General features: G+C 41.2%; 1 protein-coding gene and 1 pseudogene across 1 annotated transcript in view; one reads left to right on the forward strand and one right to left on the reverse strand.

Annotated features, from left to right (window-relative positions):
- Positions 1-8,595: 8,595 nt before the first annotated feature.
- Positions 8,596-8,699, forward strand: LOC122737845 (annotated as a pseudogene).
- A 2,211-nt stretch (positions 8,700-10,910) lies between these two features.
- The window catches only part of LOC122745049 (tetraspanin-33-like), a gene marked incomplete at its 5' end in the record, with an annotated part of 28,288 nt that continues 15,816 nt past the window's right edge, over positions 10,911-23,382 (reverse strand). Inside the window, 3 exon segments of the mRNA XM_043990399.1 lie at positions 10,911-11,463; positions 13,552-13,713; positions 21,484-21,612. Coding sequence (XP_043846334.1) covers positions 11,320-11,463; positions 13,552-13,713; positions 21,484-21,612 — 435 coding nt within the window.

The raw sequence follows: 23,382 nt of genomic DNA on the forward strand, positions 1-23,382 counted from the left end.
GCTTTTGTTAAAGGTTTTTTCCGTATCTATTGAAGTAATCGTGATTTTTGTTATCTTTTTTGTTTTTATGATTAATTATGATCACTGTTTTCCTAATATTGAACCATCCTTAATCCCTTTGATGAATCTAACTTGATCACAGTGAATTCTTTTTTGGATATATTTCTGTAGCCTCTTCCCAAAGAGTTTATCTAAAAATTTTGTATTGATATTCATTTGTTCTTTTGGCCAATAATATTTTTTAGGATGCCATTGCTTAGTCTCTATTTAGGTCTATATAATTTTTTTTTTTTGGCAGGCAATGGGGGTTAAGCGACTTGCCCAGGGTCACACGGCTAGTAAGTGTCAAGTATCTGAGGCTGGATTTGAACTCAGGTGATCCTGAATCCAGGGCCAGTGTTTTATCCACTGCACCACCTAGCTGTCCCAGGTCTATATCATTCATGTATTAATGTATTATTTTATGTTCCATAAATTACATTATAAAATCATCCTTTTTACATTTTCTATGATATCTTTTTGCGCTAGCACACAATCAGCTTTTGTAAAAATATTTTGTAAATATTAACGGTCTCATTCAGAAGTTTCCATAGGTCAGTCAAATTCAACTTATCCAACAGTTTGCTCAGGGTCTATATTTTCGCTATCTTTTGTTACCTTTATCCAGTTCTGAAAAAGGAATATTAAAACCTATTGTAATGGTATTATTGCCAATGTCTTCTTTAAAATCACTTAGCTTTTCTTTTAAGAATTTAGTGAGGGGCAGCTAGGTGGTGCAGTGGATAAAGCACTGGCCCTGGATTCAGGAGTACCTGAGTTCAAATCCAGCCTCAGACACTTAACACTTACTAGCTGTGTGACCCTGGGCAAGTCACTTAACCCCAATCACCTCACCAAAAAAAAGAATTTAGTGGCCATGATACTTAATGCATATAAATTTAGTAGTTAATTTTTCATATTCTACCTCTGAGCATAACGCAATTTCCTTGTTTGTTTTTCTTGGCTTTGTAAAGTTTTATTGTTTTGTCTGAGATAACAATGCTTTTTTTCTAGAGTCTTTTAAAGAGTAAGAAATTTTGTTTCAGCCCTCGTTTTTAATTCTGCAGGGGGTTGTATATTTTAAATATTTCTTGTATGCGGCAAATTGTTGAGTTTTGCTTACTTATCCATTCCTTTATTTTTTTTCTTTTTATTGGAAAATATAATCCATTCACATTTAAGTGTATAATTGTTAAGTTTATGTTTTCTTCCACTGACTACTGATGTGTGTGTATATATGTGTGTATGATATAAATTATCTTTTAAATCAGCACTTAGTCATTGCCATTTATTTTGCTTTTCCAAATCTAAACTTGGTCCTATCACTCCGACTATTGCTGGCCAATCCCCAATTCCTAGTATTTACTTATTTGATTTCCCAATTTAGATAAGAGTGTGCAAATTCACCCTCTTCTTCCTACCTCATCCATTTTTGTTTTGTTTTGTTTTGTTGCAGGGCAATAAGGGTTAAGTGATTTGCCCAGGGTCTCACAGCTAGTAGGTGTCAAGTGTCTGAGTCCACATTTGAACTCAGGTCCTCCTGAATCCAGGGCCAGTACTTTATCCACTGCACTACCTAGCTGCCCCCCTACCTCATCCATTTAAAAAATTTATGTTATATTAATTTGTAATGTTCTTTTTCTAAGAAATGTTGTTTTCCTTCTAACCTATTTCTTATTTCTTGTCCCTTCTAGTATTCTCTAAAATCTATTTCTAGGAATGATAATTTTTAATGGAGGCAGCAGGGCATAATTCCAGCATCCTCCTTTAGGGGATCCCATTCATAAAAGGAATGCTTTGAAATCTGTAAAGGCCATACAAAACTGAGCAATTATTACCTTGTTTAATTATTACCTTTGACTTAGGCCTCCGAAACACAAAGCCATTCTATTGTCTTAAAGTAGGAGATAGACAATGATTTTCAAAGACCCTATGACCTCCATGATTATTCAGTTTGCCCACAAGGAACTAGTCCCAATGACAGAACCAGAAAAGCAGATGTTACCTCCAACATTAACCCATGCTTCTGACAAAAAGTCTGTACTTCAGGGTAGGCAGCTCCCAGCAGAGCTTCTCTCTCTGCATCCATATCTGAAAGATATCAGCAGGGAAGTGTCCATTTAGTCTGAAGTAAATAAGAGAGAATCCATATGGAAATTAATCTACTTCAGGACTCATCCTTTGGAACAGGAGCAGCTGCCCTTCCTGTCCTTACTTGGGGCATTGTGAAACAGGGTGTTCTCTCTGTTTGAAAGATGATCCCATTCATTTCCTGTCAGCAAGAGTGTGTTTGGGGTTTAAACTCCTAGGTTTGTGTTAACCACCCACATTCTCCTACCAGGCTTCCCCTGTGACCACTGGCAAGCAAGAGTGCCCGGCCTGCCCTGGTTAACAGGAGCAGCCAATATCTGTGGAAGAGGTGCTTTTAAATAGCTGAAGTGGGGCTGATGGTAGAGAGTCCTTAGTGAGGTGGGGAGAGCACTGAATGTAGAGTCAAACTGGATTCCTGATTCAGCTATTGACTTGTTGTATGGCCTTGGGCAAGAAGCTTACCTTCTCTGAGCTTCCTTTTTTGTCATCTGTAATTCCTGACAAAATCATAATCATCTTCCCTGGCAAGAAGGGATGTGCTGGAACCAGCTCATACTTGCTCATGAGAGTCAATGGTTAAATGTTCAAAGTGACTGTTTATACCTTGGAAATCAACAAATGCTACAAATCAGGGCTTGAGTTACTGTTTTGTTCATTTATAGACCAAAAAAAGCAATGAAGAAAATGTTAATAACTGAGATTAAACTTAAGAGCATGTCTGTTATACATTTTTTACCAGCACATTCCTGCTTGCAAGCCTACCTCACAGACGAATGGAAAAGACTTAATGAAAAAAATGAAGGTAGAAATAAATGCTTTGAAAACTCCAAGTGAAGAACTGACAAAGAAATGTAACTCTCAAAGGACTCTGGGTTCACCCAGTCCAGCTAGAATCTTGGGGGCTAAACCCAAAGAATATTTTCTCTTTTTGGCTTTTTGCTGTCACCTGGAGTTAATCTATGAAAATCTCCAAAATAAAGCTTTTTATCTTTTGTTTATGCTTTCCTAAAAGTGAATAACAAGGTCTCTCTGGCGTATAGTAGGTACTTCATAAATGCTTGTTGACCGACCAAATCCTAAATAAGCACTCATTGTAGATGTAGTCTTCTGTATGAAAAAAACCTTATTTCACCCCATAGAAAATGCTTAAGAAATGAAAGGCTCATAAAACCCATGAACAGAGAAACCTAAAGCACTCACATACCCCACCAGCTCCCACTGCAAGGATACAGAACCTGGAGGTAGTATCATTATCACATTCTGTTTGGGGCCTCACCAGCACCACACTTTAGCTGAACTAACCATCACAAATCATGTAGGCAAAATAAGGACGTGACACTGGCCAGGAGGTGCAGGAGCAAAAAAAGGAAAGGTTAGGATCAGGGTCAGGGGCCTGAATGGAATGTGACAGTATTGAATGATGCTGGTCCCATTAGACCAAAAGTCAGTAGACTTGGTCTCCAGGCCTGGTTGTCCCATTAATTTACTATGTAGTCTTGCACAAATAATTTTCACGTGTAAGCCCCAGATTTTCCCTCTATAAAATGAAGTGGGGGGGGGGGGGGGCTGTTATGTGGTGCAGTGGCTAGAGCACCGGCCCTGGAGTCAGGAGGACCTGAGTTCAAACCTGGTCTCAGACGCTTGATACTTACTAGCTGTGTGACCTTGGGCAAGTCACTTAACCCTCATTGCACAACCAAAAATTAAAAAAAAAAAATGAAGTTGGATTCTAAGGTTTCTTTCATTGCTAACACTTTTATGTTGTAAAACCTCTTCTGGATACAATCCTCTGTTATGAAGCCCCTCCCAAATCTGATATCCTATACTTATGTTCTAAGAACCCTGCCACCTCTGACATGAGGTAATATGGCACAGTAAAAAGAATGTTGTCTCTTGGGTCAGATGACCTGGGTTCAAATCCCACTTCCAATGTTTACTACTTGTGTGACCTGGGTAAGTCACTTAACTCCTCTAGGCCTCTGTTTCTTAATCTGTATAGGGCTAGACTAGGCTTTTAAGTCCCTCCCAGGAATAAATATGTTATCCTCTGTTCCAAGGGCTCTTCCTACAATGACCTTATATGTCCTAAGGTTCTTCCCAGCTCTGACAATCTGTGATTGATGATTTTGGGAGGAGCTGAAACACTTTGCTTAATTTCTGACCCCAAATGTAGCTATGATTTTATGTAGCCTCAGCAAGCCATGGAAAAGGTGAGCAATGCAAAGTTATTTCCCCCAAGCAAGAAAGAAGGGCACAAATAGAATCTTGGACCTGGCAGAAATTTGGAGCTGAAAAGCCACTGAAGAAGCCATATAGTCATTCAACTTGTGCTGATCAAGAATTCCATCTACAAAATACCCACAAGAGGCCACTGAGTCTGACTGGAAGATATCTGGTGACAAGTGATAGGGTGCTCACTAGTTACTGAGGCAGCTTTAATTCTTCATGACTCATCTACTACACTGAACCTAAATCTGCCTCTATGCAATTTCCAACCATAGCTTCTAAGTCTGCCCTCTGGGACCAGCAGAGTTGTAACCACGGCATGGCAAACAGTGCTTTACCCAAGGATGCCAAAATTCCCAGGGCACTGATAGCACTTGCAAGTCATAAAACCATAGAATTTCAGACATGACAGGGTCCCTTCCAATGCTACAATTTTATAACTATGATTATCTCATTTTACAGATGAGGAAAGTGAAGTTCTGAAAGGTCATTACTAAACCAACAGCATGGTTGTATTTGTAAAACCTATTTCCTTTTCATATTGGCTCTTTCTAGGCAAATTCTAGTTTTCAAGTGGACTTCCTGGGAATGTATAGGTGCTATCTCCTCCTATAAGAAGGTAAACTCTTTGTGGGCAGGGACCGTCATGCTCTTATATGTGTATCCTCAGATTTAGCACAGTGCTTGACGTATAATGTGTTTCATAAATGGATTTCATCCATTTACTCATTCATTAATCTTATTTTTGGGGGGAGGGGGGAGGGCTAGGCAATGAGGGTTAAGTGATTTGCCCGGGGTCACGCAGCTGGTAAGTGTCAAATGTCTGAGGCTGGATTTGAACTCAGGTCCTTTATCCACTATGCCACCTAGCTGCCCCCCATTCATCTTAGTCTTTAACCAAATTTTATGTCTGTCTCAAAGTAAACTAGTTATACCTAGAACTGACCAAAACCAAGCAATAGTTTACATTTAAGAGTTTTAAGAACCCAGAAAAAACTATCACATCCACAGCCACCAAAAGCACTTGAAACACATATAGCCTAATCTGGGAAGGCCCTTGGAAAGGAAAATGTCAATGCTGAGGAGTCTTAAACTACAGAATGTCAAAGCTGAGAGCGACCTTAGAAACCATATCAGGGTTTGAAGGGACCTTAGCTTATGGACCTTAGACAGGAACTCAGAGCTGGTAAGATCATTAGAACATAGAACATAAAATGTCTGGGAACATAGACTATCAGAGCTGGGAGGGACCTTATGACATAGAACACAGACTGTCTAATCTTCAAAGGACCTCAGAACATGGGAGGGGGAGTCAGAGCCAGAATGTTCCTTACAGTATAAAAACAGAACATGTCAACTTGAAGAGACATTAAAACAAAGAATGCCAAAGTCGAGAGAGACTTCTGAACATAGAACACAGAACATGAGAGTCCAGCCTTCTCACATTACATTTGAGAAAACTGGTGTCAGAGAGGGGAAGAGATTTCCTACAACTGGTAAAGAAAGAGAGAGGTGGGCCCAAAGCCCATATCTCTGGAGTCCTGGGACAATGCTTTCTCTACTCTGTCAATTCTGGGATTGTCATTTGTGAGTCTATTATACACATTCTATCCCTAAGAACTGTTACTTCAGATTCTAGGTCACTCACCTGAGAAAGTTGAGCTGATAAAAATTCTAACCACTCTGGATGGCTGGGCAGGGAGTAATCCCATCCTCCCCTGGAGAAATTTCTGCCGGGTCCTGGGGCTAAGACTCATGCTGTTGCCCACACTGACTGTGTTCTTTGAGATTTCTCCTGGAAAATCAGTTCCCTAATGCCCATGAGTGAATTGAGGGAAACTTTGAGGCTCCTTCCCACAATTTGGTTATACTTAAAAGCAGCCCAAGCACATTGGTGAAGGCACAGCACTTCCTGCCCTGAAGCCTGGCACACCACTAGCTGCTCCTAGAGTGCTCAGCATCCTCCCTCAGCCCACCAGTAGGTACCTGAGAACCAATATGTTCTCCTAACATTTTCAAACAAAAGTTATCCCCTCTTCTGCCAAGAAAGCAACAGTAAATAGGAAAGCTAAAAATTGTGTCTAAGCAGAGATGGCTGGAATGGTACCTTCCCACAACTCCCAAATCTCTAAGGAGAGCAGGGATCACTATGGCAACCAGTGTTTATCATTTAAGCTGAACTCCCAGGTGTTTCTTCTTATGGCACTGAAGACACCCCGGTCTTTTCTGTTTTCTAATCAAACAGTGAATGCTTGTGCTTTTGAGATCCAAGGGCAGGCTAATACAGGGAAAACAGCCCTGAACTCGGTGTGAGGAGACCCCTCACTAGTTGTGTGATGTTGTCTAAGGCACTTCTCTGGCTTTCCCCATCTGTAAAGCAAGGATAATAAAGTTTGCACTACCCAACTCACCGAGCTGTTATAAACTCAAATACTCAGATGGATCTGCCGAGTCTGGTACTCTCCAGTGATGCTGTTTACAAGCCTTCTATGCCTGGACGTCCTGATCAACTCTGATTCATAAGTTCACTCATTGGCTCTACCTAACAGGATAGAGAAGATCCTTACTGATTTAGAGCATCTAGAAGACACCAGTGAAGCAGACAGGCTGTACATGAGTAAGAGACAGAGATGGAAGCAGACCAAGATAGGTAATGGAAAGAGATAGATATGATAGAGATAGATAGATGAGATAGAAGCAGAAGTAATAGAGAAAGAGATGATAAGATAGGTGGTAGAAAAGGTAGAGATGGATGGATGGATAGATGGATGGATGGATGGATGGATGGATGGATGGATGGATGGATGGATGGATGGATGGATGGATGGATGGATGGATGGATGGATGGATGGGTGGAGTGGGTAGGTAGGTCGGTAGATTAGATCAGTGATGCTGTAGATAGAGTGCTAGATCTGGAGTCAGGAAGACTTCTCTTTCTGAGTTCAAATCTAGCCTCAGTTATTTACTAGCTGTATGACCCTGGGCAAGTCATTTAACCCTGTTTGACTCAGTTTCCTCATCTGTAAAATGAGCTGCAGAAGGAATGGCAAACCACTCCAGTATCTTTGCCAAGAAAACACCAAATGGTGTCATGGAGAGTCAGACACCACTGAAATGACTAAAAAAGAAGAAGATGATGATGATAAATAGATAGATAGATAGACAGACAGATACATACATAGATACACAGATAGATACATAAATACACAAATAGAAAGTAAGAAGATAAAGATAGAGCATTTACTTATGTGCCAAGTACTGCCCTGAGCACTAGGGATGTAAAGAGAAAGAACACAAGAAGGTCCCTCCCCTCAAGGAGCTTACATTCTAATGGGTAAGACAAACTAGAAAGGGAAGCTGGTAAGGGGGAGGGGAAGTGGGGGAGCCCCATCCCTGCTGGTGAGGAGGCAGAGCAGTCTGGAGAGGGAGTAGATCTGAGGGTAAATCAAGCACAGCTGGACGACTCAAGAAATGGCAACGACAGCCAACAACTCCCCAATCAGGACGGCAGGCCCCAGGGGTCTTTGCTCTCATCACATGATCAGCTCCTCTTCTCTTTTCAATCCTGCATTTCTTTAATGATATTCTTTACTCTGATTCTTCTTTGTGCTCACACCCACCATGGGCCTTTCCAGGTTTGATGCTCTTTGAGCCATCATTTATGTTTAACTCCTCAGAAACTGGCGTGCTCTAGGACCTGCCATCACAAATGTTGGGGGAACATGGATAGTTTTGCTGGATCTTTGTTTTAGGTAGAAGTCATTAAAGAAGCTGGGAATTTCACAAAGGCAATAGAGTTTTTTAAAAAATGTAATTTAGGGGCAACTAGGTGGCGCAGTGGATAGAGCACTGGCCCTGGATTCAGGAGGACCTGAGTTCAAATCCGGCCTCAGACACTTAACACTTACTAGCTGTGTGATCCTGGGCAAGTCACTTAACCCCCATTGCCCCGCAAAAAAAAAAAAAGGTATAGGGGGCATCTAGGTGGTGCAGTGGATAAAGCACTGGCCTGGGATTCAGGAGGACCTGAGTTCAAATCTGACCTCAGACACTTGACACTTACTAGCTGTGTGACCCTGGGCAAGTCATTTAACCCTCATTGCCCCACCAAAATAAATAAAATAAATTAAATTTTTTTTAAAAAGATATAAAACCTCACTGAGGAAAAGAACTCCTTAAAAGAAATTATAAAAAGGAGTTTCAGAGAAACCCGTGAAGACTTGTATAAACTGATGCTAAGTGTTGTATGAAAGGAGAAGGATGGAAGAGGTCCTAGTGGCCTTTACAACACATATATGATTAAGGCATTGCCACCTACTCTATGGCATAAACTGATGCTAAGTGAATCAATGAATAAATTAAACATCTGCTACATTTCAGGGACTGTGCCAAGTGTGGGAACACAAAAAGAGGAAAAGTCCCTGCCCTCAAGGAACTTACAATCTAATGGGGGAACTAGGAGAACAATTTATACAAGAACAATACTGTTGAAACAATTTTTAAAGATCTACCAAATCTTACCAATGCAATGAGAAACTATGATTCCAAAAAAATTGATGATAGGAGCAGCTAGGTGGCATGGTGGATAAAGCTCTGGCCCTGGATTCAGGAGGACCTGAGTTCAAATCCAGTCTCAGACACGTACTGTGTGACCCTGGGGAAGTCACTTAACCCTCATTGCCCCGCAAAAAACAAACAAACAAACAAACAAAAAAATGATGATGAACTATACTACCTTACCTCCTGACAGGCAAGTGATAGATTCAGGATACAAGATGGGAGGTGCATTTTTTGGACATGGACAATCTGTGAATTTGGGTTTTTTTGATAATGCATATTTGTTATAAGAAGTTTGGGGGGGCAGCTAGGTGGCACAGTGGATAGAGTACTGGCTTGGAGTCAGGAGGACCTGAGTTCAAATACAGCCTCAGACACTTGACACTTACTAGCTGTGTGACCCTGGGCAAGTCACTTAACCCTGATTGCCTCACAAAAAAAAAAAGTTTGGTTTTTTTTTTTTTCCTTTTAAATTGGGAAGTGGAGTGGGAGGGAGAGAAAATAAATACTTTTTCATAAAAAAATAAATAAAAGGAAAGATTTTAAAAGAAAGAAGCAACAGCACAGTCATGTTCACAGGCTATGGTCCAGATGAAAAATGGGCCATATCACTCCCTGACCCAGAAGTCCCCAGCAGCCAAATAGGAAAGATACTGAGTTGCCTATGCAGGATCATTTGTGTAGAGGCCCAGTTCTAGTTCATGGGCCAGTCAAAAAGACACACAGTAAGTAGACCACAGGCTCTCAAGAGGAGAACCCTCCATCACACATGCTCAGAATCAGACTCACCAGAACATCTATGTGGGTCCCCCAGATATGGTCTCAGGACTTGGCTTTCAACTGGTCAGTCCCCCATTACATAAGTACATACATGAGAGGCACAGAATTACTAGAAAGTGGTTTGGGATGGGAGTGTACCACTCACTGGGGATGCTTCATATAGAAGGTGGCAGAATCACGCAACTATTTCTGAGGCAGCATTTGAATTTAAGGTTTCCTAACTACATGACCCGTTATTCTGTCTCTACAGCTGTCAGATGGTGCTGCCCATATAATTTATTAACTGACTTATTGACTAACAACATTCTTTAGAGAAATAAATTTGAAAGCTTGAAAAAAACCTGTGAGGCCACTGTAAATTAGACTTACATCAAGGCTTGGCCAAGTTCTTGCCTGTGGTTTATAATAAATGCTTGAGTCATTGGTTCTTAGCTCGACAATTTGTATGTCACACTTAACCTGGAACAATTTACTCAGGAGCTGCTTGGCTCTTGGGTTATAGATTTCAGTTCTTTCCCCACCTCCCAACCCCCCTGGTATTTTACATTCCTTTAAAAAACACACAAACAATATTCATTTTTATTGCAGGAGTTCATTATTTTTGTCACTTTGAATTTTATTCATGGATCCTAAACCTTTAAATGGGGGACAGAAACAGAACCTCTAGGCCTGCAGAGTTGCATCTTCAAGGCCTTCTTGACTGCCTCCTGGACCCAGATCCTCTGTGATAAATGATCTCCATGGAAACTACTCTGAGTGTGACCAACAAAAACATCAGAAAGCTCACAAGGAAAGCATTTCTTTTCATTGGAATATAGAGTCATGTAAAGCATTACAGTGTAGTAGATAGCCAACCAGCCTTGGAAACAGGAAAACCTGTGTTGTAGCCCCACCCCTGACACATACTGACTGTGGAACCCAGGGCAAAAATCCCTAAACTTCAGGCAACTTCCTCCCTCTCTCTAAGGCTTTAAGTTGAAGGGGAAGTACCAATCAATATGAGTGGAGGAGTTTCCTATGCCAGGGAAATCACAGGCCCAGGACCAACCCCAAATTTAAAGACTCCCGTAGTGTCAGTGCCAGGAGGAAAGTCAGAGCTGGGAGGGACTTAAGCATAAAACACAGAATGTTAGCACAGAAAGGGCCTTTAGACCAAATGTGAAAGCTAAGACACCTACAGAAACAGAACACTGACTGTTAGAGCTAAAAAAGACCTTGGAGAGACCCATGTCCAACACAAACCAAAGCCTGTAACACAGCAATTTGTTTTGTATGACTATGTATGTTTGTCATGAGTTTTTTTTTTTGCCTTGCTTCCTCCAAGTGGGGGGCTGGAAAGTAGGGGAGAGAACAGGGGATGGAAAAATGAAATCAAATTGAATTTTAGAAAGAAAACCTGAGGCCCAAAGAGGGGATGTGATTTATAAGTTAGTGGCTGACCCCAGACTCAAACCCAGGTTTTCTCATTCTTAATTCTTTCTCCTCAAGATGCACGAGGACTGACTGGGAGGAACATCTGTTGCATTCCAGATGTCCGTGAGTCATTCCTGGGTGATGGTCCTAGTTCAGTGTGGCTCCTCAGATTTCCCAAGGAGTTTCTGTTTGATCAGCTGCCTCTCCTGTTCTTCATCTACAGTCCTCCCTAACCAGGCCTGAATCGAGCCCTGAGTTCTCCTCTTTCTGGCCCAATTCTCTCTTCGTGTTGGTTCTCTTCTGAATTATAAAACTGATCTGGTAAATCAGTGTCACAGCCAAAGAGAAGACAACAACCTGGAGGGAAAGAAGAGATATTCACTCACTTACTCATTCATTCATTCAGAAGTGTTTGCTGGGCACCTCCTGTGTGTCTGGGCAGCTAGGTGGCGCCATAGTGCATAGAGTGCCAGACCTGAAGTCAAGAAGACTTATCTTCCTGAGTTCAAACCTGGCCTCAGACACTTACTAGCTGTATGACTCTGGGCAAGTCACTTAACCCTGTTTGCCTCAGTTTCCTCATCTGTAGAATGAGCTGGAGAAAGAAATAACAAAACCACTCCGTTACTTCTGCCAAGGAAACCGTAAATGAGGTCATAAAGAGTAGAACACAACTGAAAAATTGCTGAACAACCAAAACAGCAACAGTGTGTCCCTGACCCTATGCTAGGACCCACAGCTCAGGGGAGACCAATGAATGAGATATAGCACCCATCAACCATGGAAACAATTCATGTTTCTATGGTGCTTTAAGATTTATAAAGCATTCTCCACATAATAACTCTGAGAGGTAGGTGGCATTAACTGAATTTTACTGAAGAGGAAACTGAGGTTCAGACAGCTGAAGTCACAGTACCCCTAAAGTCACAGAGCTAGTAAGTGCCAGAGGTAAGATTACAATCTGCTGACTCTCCAGATTCCACATTCAAAGCCCTTTGGAGATTTAAAAAAAAAAAAAGTCACACTATCTATCACACCAGGTTGGGGTGAGGATATTGCCTTATAAATTGGAAAGAGCCAGAAAACCAGAAACCGTTGCAGGCCTGGAAGCCCTGGGAGGGAGTACAGGGAACTGGTGTAAGGAAATGGGCAGTGATTCCTGCAGGAGGGATAGGACACAGACACAAAGAAGCAGTGAGCTGGGTTCAAGGTCAACTCAGCTACTTGTTCAGTGCCTGACACAGGCATGTCGCCTCACCTCTCTGAGCCTTGTCTTCCCCATCTGTAAATAATAATGACAGCATTTTGTGAGTGAGAAATGCTAAATTACTTTATACCTTGCAGAGGCAGAATTTGAAGCCTGGTCTCCAAATCCAAGACTTTTCCCACTACACCCACTACAAATCCCAAGGCAGTGGAGAGGAGTGCAAAGGATGCCTGGAGTCAGGAACCCCAGCTCACTTTGTGACCTTGGGCAAGTCACCTAACTCTGGTCTGTTTGCTCTTCTGTAAAATGGGGGAAATGGTATTTGTACTCCTGGCTGCCTAGGGTGGTAGGCAGGAAAGCCCTTTATAAACATTAGTGGCATATGTACAAGTACATGTATATGTATACATACATATGTGTGTGAATGTCATGTGAGAAAATGGAAAGGATTTGATATTTTGTCTGTGTGGCAAAACTGCCCGTGTGGATTTTGATCTCAGCTCATCTATGGCTTACTACATAAGACCTAAGAACTTGCTTTAGGCCCGGAGAGGTTATCTACTGTGGAGGGCTGACGAATGATCACAACATAGTATCTTTATTATTATTTTTTAACACATAGCATTACAGAAGCTGCATAGAGGAGAAAATACTAGGCTACATTCAGGGTCACCCAACTGGCAAATGTCAGAAGCAGGATTGGAATCCAGGTCTTCCTGAATCCAATATTTTTTCTACTATACAGGGCTGTTATGAGAATCACATGAGGAAATTAGCAAAGGGGTTTTGCACACATACTGAGACATTCCTATTTCTCCAGCCTCTTTTCATCATCCCTCCACAGCGGGTAAAGTGCCAGGCTTGGCCAGAAAGACCTGATCACAAATCCTGCCTCCAGACACTTCTGGCTGTGTAATTCCAGACCAGCTCCTTAACCTATGTCACCATCAGTTTCTACATCTGTAAAATGGCGATAATAGCCACTCTCCTCCACAGGGTGGTCGTGAGGTTCAAATGAGAAAATAGATGCATAACTTATATTGAATTACTTGAGTTCTTAAGGGGGGGGAAGGAAGAGAGAAAGAGAATTTGGAACACAAAGTTTTAAAAATCAACATTAAAATATGTTTTTACATGTAATTTGGGGGAAAAAAAGAAAATAAATGAAAGGCATTTTGCAAACTTCAAAATCCTACTTAAATGTGTTGTTGTTATTTTATAATGATCATTCTCTTTACCTCCATTGCCAAAAGGCCCAGGGCCAATCCAGCAATCAGATATAGGTTATTCCGTCCCCAAGAGACTATCTTCTCCAAACAGCCTTCTGTGTGGATCAAGCTTTCTGCCTTCCAGGCTTTCAGATTCTGGACTCCATAGCCACACATGGTGTTAAGAACATTCTACAGGAGAAAAGGAACCAAAGCCCCGCCCCCCCCCCAAAAAATAATAAATCAGTGTACATTAGGTTTGATACAATTTTACATACATTTATTTAGTACCTACTGTGTACAAAGCCCAGCACTGGGAACCAGTCAAAGTAGTTGGGACACATGGTCCAAAAACCTTACCTTTTGTTCTTCAGAACTCTCAGCATCCAGAGTAAGGCTTTGGAGGCTGTCTTGGTATATTCTTTGTTTTTCTTTTAAGTCTCATTAATGGCTTTTATCCTAACAACATAGTCATTAACAGATTTATTCCTTTTCCCATGCCCAGAGAGTCTTCCTTCAAGACCAAGAAAAACAGGTAGGTAAATGCTACCAAAATAGTGACCCCCATCAACTTATCCTGTATCCCACAAAAAGAAGGTGGTATTTTTCCTTATCTCTTCTCCTGGGTCAATATCTCTCCAGGATCATTTCACCATTACTTCACTTTGTATACTCTATGTTCCCATTAATTTTAATATCTTATTTTTCCCAATTACATGTAAAAACCATTTTTAACACTTGGATTTTTTTAATTGCAAGTTCCAATTTTTTTCCTTCTCTCTCTCCCCTCTCCTCTCTTTGAGAAGGCAAGCAATTTTATATAGGTTATACATGAATGGTCATACAAAACATATTTCTATATTAATCATATTGTGAAAGAAAGAGATCAGTCTGTATTCAGATACCATTAGTTCTTTCTCTAGAGATGGACAGCACCTTTAATCATAAATCCTTTAAAATTGTCTTAGATCATTGTATTGCTGAGAATAGCTAAGTCATTCACAGTTGATCATCATACAATATTGCTGTTACTGTGTACAATATTCTCCTGGTTCTGCCCATTTCACTTTGCATCAGTTCATATAAGTCTTTCCAGGTTTTTCTGAGAGCATCCTATTTGTCATTTCTTATAATATAATAGTATTCCATCACACTCATATACCACAACTTGTTCAGCCATTCTCCAGTTGATGGGCATCCCCTCCATCTCTAATTCTTTGCCACCACAAAAAGAGCTGCTATAAATTTTTTTGTACCTATAGGTCCTTTTCCTTTTTGTTTTTTGTCTCTTTGGGATACACAACTAGTATTGGTATTGCTGGGTCAAAGGGCATGCATAGTTTTATATCACTTTAGGCATAGATCCAAAATGCTCTCCAAAATGGTTGGATAAATTCACAATTCTACAAACGTTGAATAAGTATCTCGATTTTCCTTCATCCCCTCCAAAATTTGTCATTTTCCTTTTCTGCCAATTTGATAGGTGTGGAGTGGTACCTCAGAGTTGTTTTAATTTGCATTTCTCTAACCAATAGTGATTTAGAGAATTTTTTCATATGACTAAAAATAGCTTTGATTACTTTATCTGAAAACAGCCTGTTCATATACTTTACATTTACTTAACCCTGTTTGCCTCATTTTCCTCATCTGTCAAATGAGCTAGAGAAGGAAATGGCAACAACTCCAGTATCTTGCCAAAGAAAAAAACCCCAAATGGTGTCACAAAGAATCAGATATGACTGAAAAACGACTGAACAAAAACAAAATAAAAGATAATTTGAGAAAGGAGAGCATATTGACAACAGGAAAAGATTCACTGGAGGAGGCAGACTGTAAGCCTTGAATAAAAATAGGAATTCTGAGGAGGAAATGCAATCCAGACATGGGACACAGCCTGTATAAGCATTTGGAGGTAGGAAACATCAAGTTTTCTTAGAAACTTGGAACTTCAAGTAGCTCTACACCCCCTGGATCCTCAGAATCAGCCTGAATTTCTTGGTAGTGTTGGCATTACATGGTTTTGTTATTGATATGGTCAGTTATGCTGATAGTTTCCCTAATATTGAACCAGACCTGCATTCCTGGTATAAATCCCATCTGGTCATAGTGTATGATCCTTGTGCTGTATTGCTGTAATCTTTTTTGCTAGTATTTTATCTAAAATTTTTCTTTTTTTTTTCTTTTTGGCGGGGCAATGGGGGTTAAGTGACTTGCCCAGGGTCACACAGCTAGTAAGTGTCAAGTGTCTGAGGTCCGGATTTGAACTCAGGTCCTCCTGAATCCAGGGCCGGTGCTTTATCCACTGCGCCACCTAGCTGCCCCCAAAATTTTTCATTATTGATCGGGAAATTGGTCTATAATTTCCTTTCTCTGTTTGGTTCTTCCAGTTGGCATTATTTGGACAGCTTCATTTCTCTGAACAAGAACAAGATAGAGACCTGGGGTAGTAATAGAGCAAAGTATATGTCTCTTTTTCCTTTTATGTTTGTGAGTCTGCCCCTGGTGATTTATATTATTTCTATTAATAAACCCCAGAATTAGACTAAACAAATGGGATTACATTTCTCTTCCTTGAAATGCCAGAAAAATACAGTGAGGCCATGTAGTCTAGTGAAAAGGATGCTGGAGTTAAAGGACTTGGGGACAAATCTTAACTTCTTTGGGTCTCAGTTTCCTCAACAGATGATCCCTTACTATTTTCACTGTTGCTTTTTTGTTATTGTTATTGTTCTTGTTTGTTCTTTCTTGCATTTTTTCCTTTTGTTATTATTAATGTGGAAATATGTTTAACATGATAGTAATGTATAACTTATATCAACTTGCTTGATGGTCTCAGGAGGGGGGAGAGAAGGGAGGGTGGGAGAAAATTTAGAATTCAAAAAAATGTCTTTACATGTAGTTGAGAAAAATGAAAAATTAAAAAATTTTTAAAAGAAAAAAGAATAGATGATCCCCTAAGGTCTCTCATAGATTCAGAGCTAAAGGACAGGGATTTCTATTTGGATCCAGAAGATAGAACCAGTAGCATTAGGTAGAAATGTCAAAGCTTCAATAGATCTCTAATAGGGCACCTCCAAATGTGGAAAATCTCTCTACTAATGTAGGTCAGCACCTTCACTGCAGCTTATAGTCATAGAAAATTGCCTTAGAGGCCACTGAGAGATCAAGTGATTTTTCCAGGGTCACACAGCTAAGAAGTGTCAAAGGTGAGACTTGAACCCAGGTCTTCCTAGCTCCAAGACCAGCTCTCTCTATATCATACCCCACTGTTTCTCATATCTATGATTTTATTGTAGATTTCTCTCTAAAAATGTCTACATCATGCTAGTCCATAGTTCTCTGAAAGATGTATCAGAATGGTTGATTTTTTTAAATGGTTGATAAACTTGTGAGAGAAAAGAGCTATTTTTTATAATTAGTCTATGACCAAACTAGAAAAGGTATGACTTCAGATCTAGTGAAGGGTGTGTACCTTCCACCTGAGGGCCAGTCTAGATAAATGCAGGGAAGCCTATTGACAGAAGACTGGACACAACGGGATGAAATTACTTGGATCTCAACAATTCAGGAAGATGGACTCCTGGAGGATGAAGGAATTATGATGTATACCAGCAGAGGGAGCCCCCACACCAGTGAAATCAGTCATAGCTCTTCAGTAGAATTGGAGTGAATATAATTAGCTATACTTGGGTAGCCTTAGTATTATAATTAGGCCTGCCCAGAAATTCTACTCTGATGCTTCTCAGAGCTGATCCTGGGTTCTTTATTTTTTTTTTTTTTGCGGGGCAATGGGGGTTAAGTAACTTGCCCAGGGTCACACAGCTAGTAAGTTTCAAGTGTCTGAGGCCAGATTTGAACTCAGGTACTCCTGAATCCAGGGCCAGTGCTTTATCCACTGTGCCACCTAGCCACCCCTGATCCTGGGTTCTTGAATGTTATGGCAGCAGGGCACAAATGCTGTATCTTTCTGACGGCTTCATCCAGGCTGGGAAGGCTTTGAGTCCAGGCTTGGCTGTACGTGTGCTTGTCATCCAAGGAACAATGTGGTCAAAGTTCAAAGGGATCATCCTGAGAGCCTTGGCCTCCAGAGGATGAAGATTTTCAGCCCTGGAGCCTAAAAGAAACTATCTCTGTCTAGCTACTCTATCGAGTTGTCCCCAAAGCAGGCTTCACATCCCATCCTGGGCTCCAACACAGGCATCTTGCCACTTGCCCTGTGACTGTATTTGTCCTATATTCCTCCACCCCTAACATTCCGTCTGTGAACCATAATCAATCTGTTTCTGGGGCCCTATACCTCCAATAACCATTCTTGTCAACAATCCTGGCCAATATTCCCTTTCCTAGACACCACTCTTATACAACATGTTTTCTTCCCCTATTTAAAATATAAGCTCTCGGGGGCAGCTAGATAGCGCAGTGGTAAAGCACCGGCCCTGGATTCAGGAGTACCTGAGTTCAAATCTGGCCTCAGACACTTGACACTTACTAGCTGTGTGACCCTGGGCAAGTCACTTAACCCTCGTTGCCCTGCAAAAAAAAACAACAAAAAAAAACAAAACAAATAAAATATAAGCTCTCTAGGGGAATGGCTAAACAAGTTGTGGCGTATGAATGTAATGGAATACTATTGTGCTGTAAGAAATGATGACCAGGAGGAGTTCAGAGAAACCTGGAAGGACTTATATGAACTGATGCTGACTGAGAGTAGCAGAACCAGGAGAACATTGTACACAGTAACAACATTGTGTGATGAACAATGGTGATAGACTTGGCTCTTCTTAGCAGTGCAATGATCCAAAACAGTTTCAAAGAACTCATGATAGAAAATGTTCTCAACACCCAGAAAAAAGAACTATGGATTATGAATTCAGATTGACCCATACTGTTTCTACTTTTGGACTGTTTTTTTCCTTCTTTTTTGAGGTTTTTCGCTTGTGTTCTGATTCTTCTTTCACAACATGACTAATGAAGAAATATGTTTAATGTGATTGTACATATATAACCTATATCAGACTACTTTCCATCTTGGGGAGGAGGGAGGGAGAAAAAATCAGAACTAAAAATCCTATGAAAACAAATGTTGAAAACTATCCTTATATGTAACTGGAAATAATAAAATACTTAAAAAATGAAATAAAATATAAGCTCTCTGAGGACAAGACCTGTCTCCCTTTGATATTTGTATCCTCAGTGCCTATGGCACATAGTAAGCACTTAATATAAGCTTTTTCATTTATTCCTTTGTTGATGCATTTGTTATTGTTGTTCATCCTTTGTTCTCAAAGAAGACCAATTACATCAAAAAATAAATTAAAACTGTGCAGGACAAAAAGTAAATTGTCCAAGCTTTTTGGAAGGAGGAAGAGGAGAAGGAGGAAAAGGAGGAGGAAAAAGAAGAGGAAGAGAAGGAAGAGGAGAAGGAAGAAGAGGAAGAGGAGGAGGAGGAGGAGGAGGAGGAAGAGGAGGAGGAGGAGGAAGAGGAGGAGGAGGAGGAAGAGGAGGAGGAGGAGGAGGAAGAGGAGGAGGAGGAGGAGGAAGAGGAGGAGGAGGAAGAGGAGAAGGAGAAGAAGAAGGAGAAGAAGGAGGAGAAGGAGGAGAAGAAGAAGAAGAAGGAGAAGGAGAAGAAGAAGGAGGAGGAGGAGGAGAAGAAGAAGAAGAAGAAGAAGAAGAAGAAGAAGAAGAAGAAGAAGAAGAAGAAGAAGAAGAAGAAGAAGCAGCCACATTTCCCAACTTCTGCTCAAATTGACATGTTGGGCTATTACTACTCAGATAACATGGTGAAGATAGTTAATACATTCTCCTAAGAGCCTAATTTACTTTTTCCCAAAAATACATTCATTATATATGAAGACATTACCCTGGGCAAGTCACTTACCCTCTGTCTGCCTCATTTTTCTCATCTATATAAGAGAATAATAACAGCACCTACCTTCCAGAGTTGTTGTGAGTATCAAGTAAGATAATATTTGTAAGATGCTATGCAAACTTTAAAACAGCACCATCCTTCCAGTCTTCCAGGTTCATAAATTTGGCATTATCCTTGACTTCCTTCTCCTCTACCCTAAATATCCAGTCGGTTAAGCAATTTTTCCATTTCTACCTCTACTGCCATAACCATCCTTCATTCCAGGCCCTCATCCCTCTCACCTATACTCTTTCAATGGTTTCCTAATTGGTGTCCTTGCCCCAAGTCTTTCCCATCTCCAGCCCATCCTATACACAGCAGCCAAAGAAATTTTCCTTAGACAAAGGTCTGAAAGAAATCACTATCTAATAAACTCCAGTGGCTCCCTATTACATCTAGGATCATCCTCCATGTGGCTTGTAAAGCCCTTTACAATGTGACCTCAACCTTTTCCTACCTCCTTATACATGACTCCAGCCAAAGTGATCTTCCCACTCTGCTATATACATGCCCCTCCATCTCCATCCTCTGTCTTTGCACTGTCTGGCCTTGGGTGACTAGAACACTCCACCTCCTTATCTCTGCCTCCTAGGATCCTTAACTTCCTTCAAGGCTTAAGGCAGATACCACCTCCTTTGTTAATTCCCCATTTCTATTGCCCTTCTTCAAATTATTTTACATTTTTATCTGTGTAAATTTTATTTTCCTCATCTCTACCACCCCCAACCCCAAGAATATAAAATCCGTGAGAGCAGGGACTATTTTTCCTAGAATTTAATGAGTGCCTCGCACAAAGAAGGTGCTTAATAATTTCCTGCTTAAGTGAACAAATGCCTTCCACATAATAGCTTATAAAGCCCCCTAGAAATAACTATTCAAAAAATTCAATTCAAGAAAAAAGTTAAGTACTTCCTATAAGCAGAGAAATGTCTGTACTGGGAGCTAGGAGAGACAGTGTAAAACTTTCTTCTTGTTTTTGTTCAATCCTGTGTGATTCTTCATGACCCCATTTGGGGTTTTCTTGGCAAATATATACTGGAGCGGTTTGCCATTTCCTTCTCTAGCTCATTTTACAAATGAAGAAACCGAGGCAAAGAGGATTAAGTGACTTGCCCAATGTTACATAGCTAGTGTCTGAGCTCAAATTTGAACTCAGGTCTTCCTGATTCCAGACCCGACATTCTATCCACTGAATCAAGCAGAGGAAAAGGCTTCTTTAATTGAGACAAAGAAGGTTTCAAGCCTGGCACATCCATACATCTGAGGACATGGGTATTCACCAAGAAAACTTACAGAAAGGTTTTTGTACATTCAGGAGGAAAAAGGGGAGGGTCCCCTGAGGAGAGAGGCTTGGTCATGAGGTTCCAGAGAACCTACTTCATTCTAGTTGTTTTTACTCTTCATGATCCAACTTGCCCCAAACCTTAATGAGGGGGCAAGGACACTTGAGTCACTTTTTGGAACTGTGGCTAGCCCTACTTAGTCTCTGTTTATTAGATAAACAGAATTTAGATTCCCAGGGTGGAGTACAGTCCAACTAATCCATCTAGGTGGCACAGTGGATAGAGCACTAGCCCTGCAGTCAGGAGGCCCTGTGTTCAAATCTCACCTCAGACACTTACTAGCTGTGTGACCCTGGGCACAACTGCCTCAAACATCCAAAGCCATCTCCAATCATCCTGATGTATATCTTGCCACTGGATCTAGATGACTCTGGAGGACAGAGTGATGTTGACAACCTTATACAACCCTCCCTCACTTAAATCCAATTCAAATTAAATGCAAGTCATGACATCACCCCAATGTCATGACCCTCTTGCAGAAATCAAATGAGTGAAGTAAGTGCCTTAAGAGCAGAAATGCTGCGACATTGCTAGAATTCTCTAGAGGGAGGGGCTTCTCTTCAAGCTATGGTCAGGACAGACTTTTGACAGAGAAGGGAATATTGTATTTTATATTAGCAATATTAAAGTTGCTTTTCCCATCACTGCCTTTTAAATCATGCAGTGGAGAAAAGGAACAGAAAAAGGACCCTGCCCGTAGCAAGGGCTCACCTGTTCCTTCTCTGGGACGCAGCAGGAGAAAGGGACGGCACAACGTTCCAGGCTTGGATTGGAGATGCTACAGTCAAAATATTCATTCTGGGCCCAGTCTGTGTAGGAACGCACTCCACAGCACTCAAACTGGAGAGAAAAGGCAGCATTAGAACAGAATGTCTGGCTGACCTTTGGTACCATAGATCTGATGCTGAATTAGCCCAGCTGGAGGCGAGGTCCCAGAAGGGAGTTTTCTATCACCCAGAAGAAGAGCAGAGACTTAATTATGCAGCCTTAATCAATAGTGTGTTTTGATTCCTGCACTACAGGTGGCCCCAGCCTCTCAAAAGCTGTGGTTAAGGTCATGAGCTCTGACAGATTCACATGAGAATGTGGCCTCCTTGAAGGAAAGGACTGTTTTGACATGGGTAGCTACTTTAAAAACCTTGGCTGACTCCACAAGCGTTTCTTAAGTGCCTGCAATTGCCAGGCTTGACACTAAGCATTCGATATACAAAGACATTAATAAAATCGTCCTATTGGGAGATACGATACACACGCACTAATAATTGAGTCCAAAGAATATACAAAGTGATTTCAAGAGGGAGAAAGTTCTAATAACTGGGGGAGGGATCAGGAAAGGCTTGTGTAGTAGGTGGCACCCAAGTTGTAGTTTAAAGAAGCCAGGATAAGGGGGCAGCTAGGTGGTACAGTGGATAAAGCACTGGCCCTGCATTCAGGAGGACCTGAGTTCAAATCTGGCCTCAGACACTTGACACTAGCTGTGTGACCCTTGGCAAGTCACTTAACCCCCATTGCCCCACCAAAAAACAACAAAACAAAACAAAAAAACCCTTAAGAAGCCAGGATTCTACCAGAGGTAGATGAGGAGAGAGGGCATTGCAGACACAGGACCATCTGTGCAAAGGCACAGAGGCAGGAGATTGGGATGTCGAGTGTAGGAGACAGTTAACTGCCCAATTGTTGTGGAACGGAAAGTGCATGAAAGGAAGTAATAGGCAGTGACGATTGGCAAGGTGAGAGGGAGTTCAATTGTGGAGGCTTTAAATGCCGAGTTTTTCTAAGGTACATTCCTTAGCAAAGTGGGGGACGTAGGGCTCAAATATCTGGCACCAAAGCCTGATCTCTTTATCCAAAACCTGGCCTAAACCCCTGAATGTCTCACCTGCCAAGTCAAATGTAAATGTACCTAGTTATCCTCAGAAAGGTATGAGGGTCAGGCATTTATTTGTGTATCAAATTACTGGGCTGGTCATAAACCCCACTTCTCCCCTCCTGTCTGGTTCATATGAAACCTAAATAGAGTCTAGCGCACCATACTCTGCTGTATATATTAACATGCAGAAGATCATGCTCACTTCTGGGAACTACAGACAGGAAGTATTCTGATAAGCCAGTGTCCAGCCAGGATGGTAGGAGGCTGCGTGTTGAAAGTGGATTTTTGAGAGGACATAACTGACTTCATCTCGTGCTCTTTGCTGTTTCATTTCATTTTTAATTTTTCTGGGTGACACTGAACATACAGCTGTCTCCTTCTGCAACCCCCTTTCTCTCAGTCACTTTACAGTTAGAAAAGAAAACTCACAGACATCCAAGAGTTCCAGGAACTTACCCACATCTCTTTATTCTTATCTAATAAGGCACATAGTAGAAGTTTAACAGGGGAGTGAGGTGGCTCAGTGGATAGAGTGCCTGGCCCAGAGTCAAGAAGACTCCTCTTCCTGAGTTCAAATCTGGCCTCAGACACTTACTTAGCTGTATGACTCTGGGCAAGTCACTTAACCCTGTTTGCCTCAGTTTCCTCATCTGTAAAATGACCTGGAAGGAGGAAATGGCAAACCACTCTGGTATCTCTGCTAAGAAAACCCCAAATGGTGTCACAAAGAGTTGGAAGTG

The sequence above is a fragment of the Dromiciops gliroides genome, chromosome 1 (assembly GCF_019393635.1).
Source record: "Dromiciops gliroides isolate mDroGli1 chromosome 1, mDroGli1.pri, whole genome shotgun sequence".
NCBI classification, from domain to species: domain Eukaryota; kingdom Metazoa; phylum Chordata; class Mammalia; order Microbiotheria; family Microbiotheriidae; genus Dromiciops; species Dromiciops gliroides.